This window comes from Cherax quadricarinatus, chromosome 44, assembly GCF_038502225.1.
Source record: "Cherax quadricarinatus isolate ZL_2023a chromosome 44, ASM3850222v1, whole genome shotgun sequence".
Classification (NCBI taxonomy): domain Eukaryota; kingdom Metazoa; phylum Arthropoda; class Malacostraca; order Decapoda; family Parastacidae; genus Cherax; species Cherax quadricarinatus.
In genome coordinates, this window is record NC_091335.1 from 9,253,072 (window position 1) to 9,263,071 (window position 10,000).

At 45.5% G+C, this 10,000-nt stretch overlaps 1 protein-coding gene across 5 annotated transcripts in view; it reads left to right on the top strand.

The window, feature by feature from the left end:
• The window catches only part of LOC128697559 (tyrosine aminotransferase), a 260,897-nt gene extending 256,459 nt beyond the window's left edge, over positions 1-4,438 (top strand). For all 5 annotated transcript variants that reach the window (XM_070094076.1, XM_070094075.1, XM_070094077.1 and 2 more), the window contains 2 exons: positions 1,603-1,701; positions 3,871-4,438. In XM_070094076.1, coding sequence (XP_069950177.1) covers positions 1,603-1,701; positions 3,871-4,197 — 426 coding nt within the window. In that variant the 3' untranslated portion in view covers positions 4,198-4,438. The remainder of the gene's footprint in view (positions 1-1,602; positions 1,702-3,870) is intronic.
• Positions 4,439-10,000: the final 5,562 nt, after the last annotated feature.

Consider the following 10,000-nt stretch of genomic DNA (forward strand, 5'->3'; position numbering starts at 1 on the left):
CCAAACAGGTGCTGCATACTCCAGTATGGGCCTGACGTACACGGTGTACAGTGTCTTGAACGATTCCTTATTAAGGTATCGGAACGCTGTTCTCAGATTTGCCAGGCGCCCATATGCTGCAGCAGTTACCTGGTTGATGTGTGCTTCCGGAGACATGCTCGGTGTTATACTCACTCCAAGATCTTTCTCCTTGAGTGAGGTTTGCAGTCTTTGGCCACCTAGCCTATACTCTGTCTGCGGTCTTCTTTGCCCTTCCCCTATCTTCATGACTTTGTATTTGGAGGGATTAAATTCGAAAAGCCAGTTGCTGGACCAGGTGTCCAGTCTGTCCAGGTCTCTGTGTGTGTGTGTGTGTGTGTATGTGTGTGTGTGTGTGTGTGTGTGTGTGTGTGTGTGTGTGTGTGTGTGTGTGTGTGTGTGTGTGTGTGTGTGTGTGTGTCCAACTTATTTGTGGTTGTAAGGAGTCGAGTCTCAGCTCCTGTCCCCGCCTCTCAACTGGCCATTTCTAGGTTCACTCTTTCCTGGCATGGTGAAACACCGTCATGTTTATAGATCCCTCCGCTACCGCATCCTCTTCCAAGTCATTCCACCTCCTGACCTCTCTGAGGCTAAACAAATATTTCCTAACATTAATGTGACTCATTTCTGTCTAATATTTAACTGTGCCCTCGTGTACCCATTTCTCGTCTCTCGAACAATCCGTATTGCAAGACAACTACTGATCATCTCCGTTGTGCTGAGTGCAATCTCCTTTCTTCAGATTTAATCTAAGAACTCAAAGTAAGTTGTAATAAGCAACTATTAGAGGCCCTGGTTAGCCTAGACGGTAGAACGTCTGTCAATTTACGGACCGCTGTTCGAGCCCCTCACATGCGTTAACTTCAGCTTCTGTAAAATAATGTAACTCAAAATGAAGAAGAAGAAGAAGAAGAAGAAGAAGAAGAAGAAGAAGAAGAAGACGAAGAAGACGAAGACGAAGACGAAGACGAAGACGAAGACGAAGACGAAGACAAAGACAAAGACAAAGACAAAGACAAAGACAAAGACGAAGACGAAGACGAAGACGAAGACGAAGACGAAGACGAAGACAAAGACAAAGACAAAGACAAAGACAAAGACAAAGACAAAGACAAAGACAAAGACAAAGACAAAGACGAAGACGAAGACGAAGACGAAGACGAAGACGAAGAAGAACGTAGGAAAATTAAGTGTGCTGATATTATTAGCGATACATTTCACACGTTCTAACAGTCGTTCAAGAACTAATGTTTTCTTTAAAACAGGCAGACCATACCATGGTGGGTAGCTATAGTCTGCCCACTCGGGGATGGGGGCATCGCCCCAGTGGCCCGATCCCAGACCAGGTCAACCAACAAACTCTCCTCTCAGTGTGTGATATTGACAGTCAAGAATGAATTGGTTCTCCAGTATTCTGCGGCCCAACACTGAACGAGTCTTCCAAGCAAGTCTTCATGTTGGTGATAAGATGCTGATCCAAGGATCTCTAGCTATCCTCTTCTTGGATCAAGTATGATTACCTCCCCCCTTCCCAAGCGCTATATAGCCCGTATGAGTTTGTAACTGTTGTGTTGCTCTCCCCAGGTTGGTGTAGATATGGCTGGTTTCCAGCACTTCTCCAGTGACCTTGAGTTTGTTGAGACCATGATTAGAGAGGAGTCTGTCTTCTGTCTTCCTGGTAAGGTAAGTCTGTCTTCTGTCTTCCTGGTAAGGTGAGTCTTGTCTTGTTTCTTCCTGGTAAGATGAGTCTTGTCTTGTGTCTTCCTGGTAAGATGAGTCTTGTCTTGTGTCTTCCTGGTAAGGTGAGTCTTGTCTTGTGTCTTCCTGGTAAGATGAGTCTTGTCTTGTGTCTTCCTGGTATGATGAGTCTTGTCTTGTGTCTTCCTGATAAGACGAGTCTTGTCTTGTGTCTTCCTGGTAAGGTGAGTCTTGTCTTGTGTCTTCCTGGTAAGATGAGTCTTGTCTTGTGTCTTCCTGGTATGATGAGTCTTGTCTTGTGTCTTCCTGGTAAGGTGAGTCTTGTCTTGTGTCTTCCTGGTAAGATGAGTCTTGTCTTGTGTCTTCCTGGTATGATGAGTCTTGTCTTGTGTCTTCCTGATAAGACGAGTCTTGTCTTGTGTCTTCCTGGTAAGGTGAGTCTTGTCTTGTGTCTTCCTGGTAAGATGAGTCTTGTCTTGTGTCTTCCTGGTATGATGAGTCTTGTCTTGTGTCTTCCTGGTAAGGTGAGTCTTGTCTTGTGTCTTCCTGGTAAGATGAGTCTTGTCTTGTGTCTTCCTGGTATGATGAGTCTTGTCTTGTGTCTTCCTGGTGAGTCTTGTCTTGTGTCTTCCTGGTAAGGTGAGTCTTGTCTTGTGTCTTCCTGGTAAGATGAGTCTTGTCTTGTGTCTTCCTGGTAAGATGAGTCTTGTCTTGTGTCTTCCTGGTAAGATGAGTCTTGTCTTGTGTCTTCCTGGTGAGTCTTGTCTTGTGTCTTCCTGGTAAGGTGAGTCTTGTCTTGTGTCTTCCTGGTAAGGTGAGTCTTGTCTTGTGTCTTCCTGGTAAGATGAGTCTTGTCTTGTGTCTTCCTGGTATGATGAGTCTTGTCTTGTGTCTTCCTGGTAAGGTGAGTCTTGTCTTGTGTCTTCCTGGTAAGATGAGTCTTGTCTTGTGTCTTCCTGGTATGATGAGTCTTGTCTTGTGTCTTCCTGGTGAGTCTTGTCTTGTGTCTTCCTGGTAAGGTGAGTCTTGTCTTGTGTCTTCCTGGTAAGATGAGTCTTGTCTTGTGTCTTCCTGGTAAGATGAGTCTTGTCTTGTGTCTTCCTGGTAAGGTGAGTCTTGTCTTGTGTCTTCCTGGTAAGATGAGTCTTGTCTTGTGTCTTCCTGGTATGATGAGTCTTGTCTTGTGTCTTCCTGGTAAGATGAGTCTTGTCTTGTGTCTTCCTGGTAAGATGAGTCTTGTCTTGTGTCTTCCTGGTAAGATGAGTCTTGTCTTGTGTCTTCCTGGTAAGATGAGTCTTGTCTTGTGTCTTCCTGGTAAGGTGAGTCTTGTCTTGTGTCTTCCTGGTAAGGTGAGTCTTGTCTTGTGTCTTCCTGGTAAGATGAGTCTTGTCTTGTGTCTTCCTGGTAAGATGAGTCTTGTCTTGTGTCTTCCTGGTAAGGTGAGTCTTGTCTTGTGTCTTCCTGGTAAGGTGAGTCTTGTGTCTTCCTGGCAAGGTAAGTCTTATGTCTTCCTGACAGGATGAGTCTGTCTTGTATCTTCCAGACAAGGTAAGTTGTGTCACCACCAAGGTCGAGCAACTTTATCCACGCTACCCATCATGTTACCATCACTCATCTGCTACCATGTGTGTGTGTGAAGGTACTCACCTATTTGTGCTCACCTACGAGGGGTTGCTGAGGTTGAGTCACAGACCCTGACAACTCCTGCCTCTTAAACTGGCCTGTACTAGGGCTTCACTTCCTCCTGGCTTAGTCAGTCTGTCTCTCTTGTAGTAAATTGCATCTAATTTTCTAAAACACTTTTAAATAGAATTATATTTCGCTTCTATAATAAATCGTTCCTGTTTCTATGTGTCTGTTCTGAGTTCTTAAGCCATGTTGAAGTCATGTTGAAGTCATGTCATTTCCCAATGTAACATGATCACACTTTCCAGTTAGATTTACCTGAGGCCCAAGTGGATTTACCAAAATCTCAAGTGGATTTAGATAAGCCCAAGTAAATTAGATAAGTACCAAGTGGATTTAGATGAGGCCTAGTTGGATTTAGATAAAGCCCTAGCAGATTTAGATAAGGTCCAAATAAATTTAGATAAGGCCCAAGTGGATTTAGATAAATCTAATCTTTTATCAACCCTCTTCGTCTCCCAATGACAGTGCTTCGACTACCATAACTACGTGAGGTTGGTTCTGACGGTACCCGGAGAACAGCTACGAGAGGCCTGTACCCGTATCGCCTCCTTCTGTTCCCGTCACTACCGCGCCGCTACGACCGCCTCGATCACCAATAACGACGTGGTCGTCTACAAACAACTCAGCAACGGTCAAGCGTCCCCAGAGATGAACAATGGCTCGTTTCTGGGGATGAAAGGCGACGACAGTCTTGATGCCAATGGCCACGAGGGGCCCCAAGACACCATGAGCTTCGCTAAAGTCCCCGTCATTGAGAAGGGTTCGCTCGTGTCCGAGATAGAGGCGGAGTGATGTGGTAGCGAGGCTGGAGCGAGGAAGTCGTAGAAAGTAGTTGGGACAGGTGTGGATATTTCGTGTGTAGGTATTTTCAGGTGTATTGATGTTATGACAGGTGTGAGGACGCATGACTGGTGTGGACCTTTGAGAGAGAGAGAGAGAGAGAGAGAGAGAGAGAGAGAGAGAGAGAGAGAGAGAGAGAGAGAGAGAGAGAGAGAGAGAGAGAGAGACAGACAGACAGAGAGACAGACAAACATCAACATAGTTCAACCTTCAAACCGTAGACAGACGTACAACACAGTATTTAACTGAGAGTGGCAGACATACATAACAAAAAAGAGTATTTTAATATCCTTACCTCCTAGGTGCGTTCCTGAGAAACAAAACACATCCATTCTTCATGTATATCCTACATTATTCAGTTTATTCATCATTTCTTCATATGTATATTTTGTATAAGTTGCTTCGTACAGCTTTTAAGACGCTCGGTGAATATATTTTTTACATGCACACACACACACACACACACACACACACACACACACACACACACACACACACACACACACACACACACACACACACACACACACATATATATATATATATATATATATATATATATATATATATATATATATATATATATATATATGCTCCATAGCTTTTTTAAAGGCAAAGCTGAGGTAGACAGAATGAAGGCTGGTAATTCTACTACTGGCTCTGTGGTAGTACCCTAGTACACCGTGGTAGCACCCCGTGGTAGTACCCCGCGGTAGTACCCTGTGGTAGTAATAAGTGAGAGTAAAATAAAATATTTGATTTGACCATTGTTATTTTTTTAAAGACCCTAAAACGCAGAAATAAGCATGAACACTATCTAACCATACTGGTTCAGAGCTTTTCGTGAATATCATAATAATAATAATAATAATAATAATAATCATTAACATTATTATTTATGTAGCTTCTCGAGTGACTAATTACTTATTCATTTGGATATGACCGATTTAGCTAATTATCTACACACTGTTTCAGTATTTAATGTGAGGAAAAGAATTACGAGATTTTTTTACTCACAACCATCTCCCAGCTTGGTAGGTGTTTCATTCGTGGCTAGACTGGCCTAGTTGTGGCTAGACTGGCCTAGTTGTGGCTAGACTGGCCTAGTTGTGGCTAGACTGGCCTAGTTGTGGCTAGACTGGCCTAGTTGTGGCTAGACTGGCCTAGTTGTGGCTAGACTGGCCTAGTTGTGGCTAGACTGACCTAGTTGTGGCTAGACTGACCTAGTCGTGGCTAGACTGGCCTAGTCGTGGCTAGACTGGCCTAGTTGTGGCTAGACTGACCTAGTTGTGGCTAGACTGACCTTGTTGTGGCTAGACTGACCTAGTCGTGGCTAGACTGGCCTAGTTGTGGCTAGACTGGCCTAGTTGTGGCTAGACTGGCCTAGTTGTGGCTAGACTGGCCTAGTTGTGGCTAGACTGGCCTAGTTGTGGCTAGACTGGCCTAGTTGTGGCTAGACTGGCCTAGTTGTGGCTAGACTGGCCTAGTTGTGGCTAGACTGGCCTAGTTGTGGCTAGACTGGCCTAGTTGTGGCTAGACTGGCCTAGTTGTGGCTAGACTGGCCTAGTTGTGGCTAGACTGGCCTAGTTGTGGCTAGACTGGCCTAGTTGTGGCTAGACTGGCCTAGTTGTGGCTAGACTGGCCTAGTTGTGGCTAGACTGGCCTAGTTGTGGCTAGACTGGCCTAGTTGTGGCTAGACTGGACTAGTTGTGGCTAGACTGGCCTAGTCGTGGCTAGACTGGCCTAGTTGTGGCTAGACTGGCCTAGTTGTGGCTAGACTGGCCTAGTTGTGGCTAGATTGGTCTAGTCGTGGCTAGACTGGCCTAGTCGTGGCTAGACTAGCCTAGTCATGGCTAGACTGGCCTAGTCGTGGCTAGACTAGCCTAGTCATGGCTAGACTGGCCTAGTCGTGGCTAGACTAGCCTAGTCGTGGCTAGACTGGCCTAGTCGTGGCTAGACTAGCCTAGTCATGGCTAGACTGGCCTAGTCGTGGCTAGACTAGCCTAGTCATGGCTAGACTAGCCTAGTCATGGCTAGATTGGCCTAGTCGTGGCTAGACTGGCCTAGTCGTAGCTAGACTAGCCTAGTCATGGCTAGACTGGCCTAGTCGTGGCTAGACTAGCCTAGTCATGGCTAGACTAGCCTAGTCATGGCTAGATTGGCCTAGTCGTGGCTAGACTGGCCTAGTCGTGGCTAGACTAGCCTAGTCATGGCTAGACTAGCCTAGTCATGGCTAGACTAGCCTAGTCATGGCTAGACTGGCCTAGTCATGGCTAGACTGACCTAGTCATGGCTAGACTGGCCTAGTCGTGGCTAGACTGGCCTAGTCGTGGCTAGACTGGCTTAGTCATGGCTAGACTGGCCATGTCGTGGCTAGACTGGCCATGTCGTGGCTAGACTGGCCTAGTCGTGGCTAGACTGGCTTAGTCATGGCTAGACTGGCCTAGTCGTGGCTAGACTGACCTAGTCATGGCTAGACTGGCCTAGTCGTGGCTAGACTAGCCTAGTCATGGCTAGACTGGCCTAGTCATGGCTAGACTGACCTAGTCATGGCTAGACTGGCCTAGTCGTGGCTAGACTGGCCTAGTCGTGGCTAGACTGGCTTAGTCATGGCTAGACTGGCCATGTCGTGGCTAGATTGGCCTACTTATGGCTACACAAGCCAAGTGTTTCCTAGCACGGGTCTTAGTCTAATGACTATCTCCTAACTGGAGCTTTTGGTCGTATAAGGAAGGCCGGCAGCCGGCTTCCCTGTCCACTCTTGGAAATACTGAAAATTTAAACGTGTCATGATCAGTCTCGACTTCTACTACAGAGGCTTGCACTTCCGGAGAGCCTGTGCAGGGGCGAGGCTCAAGTTGTCCTCCGGATAACCTGAAACACACTATGGAATAACGAGGAAGAATAATAAGGTGAAGATTGAGGGTGAGTGTAGTGGCTGTCTAAGGTGTGTGTGTGTGTGTGTGTGTGTGTGTGTGTGTGTGTGTGTGGGTGTGTGTGTGTGTGGGTGTGTGTGTGTGTGTGTGTGTGTATGTGTGTGTGTGTGTGTGTGTGTGTGTGTGTGTGTGTGTGTGTGTGTGTGTGTGTGTGTGTGTGTGTGTGTGTGTGTGTGTGTGTGTGTGTGTGTGTGTGTGTGTGTGTGCGTGTGTCCGTTCCCAAGTTACAGCACCATCAGGGTCCCGTTACCACCGTACACGTAAGACATCTCCAAAAGTTCTCTTGTAACTTGCGGTTTTTTAACTTCTCTCGCTTTCTGCTTATGTGGGTGCTTACCGAGTTGTGTTTGGAGAGGGAGGGGAAGGAGGGTCGAGTCCCAGCTCCGTGTCCTACATCTTAAAGTGCTTCTCCTCTTTAAAACTCCCGTTGGCTGGCACTACAGGATCCTCTATTCTCGAGGTGGAAAGTAGGAAAGAGTGTCAGATAGACATATATATATATATATATATATATATATATATATATATATATATATATAGAGAGAGAGAGAGAGAGAGAGAGAGAGAGAGAGAGAGAGAGAGAGAGAGAGAGAGAGAGAGAGAGAGAGAGAGAGAGAGAGAGAGAGAGAGAGAGAGAGAGAGAGAGAGAGAGAGAGAGAGAGAGAGAGAGAGAGAGAGAGAGAGAGAGAGAGAGAGAGAGAGAGAGAGAGAGAGAGAGAGAGAGAGAGAGAGAGAGAGAGAGAGAGAGAGAGAGAGAGAGAGAGAGAGAGAGAGAGAGAGAGAGAGAGAGAGAGAGAGAGAGAGAGAGAGAGAGAGAGAGAGAGAGAGAGAGAGAGAGAAATAACCGCTTGAGTCAGGACAAACTCGAGGCAACCTGGCGACCACACTCTGTGATCTATACCGGGTGTTGTGTATATCATGTGACATGTATATGTATCTTCTATATACCGTGTGATATATATGTAGTCTTTAATATATATACTATGACGTATGGAGGCTGTACTAAGGTCGTCCTGCCCTAGAAACTGGAGATATTTTATCTGGGATCATTAAATCATGGCACCCGTCTCTTATCCGTTTACTTCCGTAAAAGTCTTTCCATCCTATTCCGATTTCCTTCCACTTGTTCTTCTCTCTCTCTCTCTTCCGACTTCCACAAGATCTCCTCCCACTCTGAAGCTACCAGACAAAGATGCGACGTAAACAATGACTGGTTACTGGACGTAAACAATGATTACTGGACGTAACAATGACTGGTTAGGACGTAACAATGACTGGTTACTGGACGTAAACAATAATTACTGGACGTAACAATGACTGGTTACTGGACGTGACAATGACTGGTTACTGGACGTAACAATGACTTGTTACTGGATGTAACAATGACTGGTTACTGGATGTAACAATGACTGGTTACTGGACGTAACAATGACTGGTTACTGGACGTAACAATGACTGGTTACTGGGCGTAACAATGACTGGTTACTGGACGTGACAATGACTGGTTACTGGACGTAAACAATGATTACTGGACGTAACAATGACTGGTTGCTGGACGTAAACAATGACTGGTTACTGGACGTAAACAATGACTGGTTGCTGGACGTAACAATGACTGGTTACTGGACGTAAACAATGACTGGTTACTGGACGTAAACAATGACTGGTTACTGGACGTAACAATGACTGGTTACTGGACGTAACAATGACTGGTTACTGGACGTAACAATGACTGGTTACTGGACGTAACAATGACTGGTTACTGGACGTAAACAATGACTGGTTGCTGGACGTAACAATGACTGGTTACTGGACGTAAACAATGACTGGTTACTGGACGTAAACAATGACTGGTTACTGGACGTAACAATGACTGGTTACTGGACGTAACAATGACTGGTTACTGGACGTAACAATGACTGGTTACTGGACGTAAACAATGACTGGTTAAGGACGTAACAATGACTGGTTACTGGACGTAACAATGACTGGTTACTGGACGTAACAATGACTGGTTACTGGACGTAACAATGACTGGTTACTGGACGTAACAATGACTGGTTACTGGACGTAACAGTGACTGGTTGCTGGATGTAACAATGACTGGTTACTGGACGTAACAATGACTGGTTACTGGAAGTAACAATGACTGGTTACTGGATGTAACAATGACTGGTTACTGGACGTAATAATGACTGGTTGCTGGACGTAACAATGACTGGTTACTGGACGTAACAATGACTGGTTGCTGGACGTAACAATGACTGGTTGCTGGACGTAACAATGACTGGTTACTGGATGTAACAATGACTGGTTACTGGACGTAACAATGACTGGTTGATGGACGTAACAATGACTGGTTACTGGATGTAACAATGACTGGTTACTGGACGTAACAATGACTGGCTGCTGGACGTAACAATGACTGGTTACTGGATGTAACAATGACTGGTTACTGGACGTAACAATGACTGGTTGCTGGACGTAAACAATGACTGGTTACTGGATGTAACAATGACTGGTTACTGGATGTAACAATGACTGGTTACTGGACGTAACAATGACTGGTTACTGGACGTAACAATGACTGGTTGCTGGACGTAAACAATGACTGGTTACTGGACGTACACAATGACTGGTTACTGGACGTAAACAATGACTGGGTATATGAGCAGCGTGCTGCTACCCTAGTTTATACGATACGTACGTAGTCTATACGATACTTACCTAGTCTATACGATACTTACCTAGTCTATACGATACTTACCTAGTCTATACGATACTTACACACCTAGTCTATACGATACTTACACACCTAG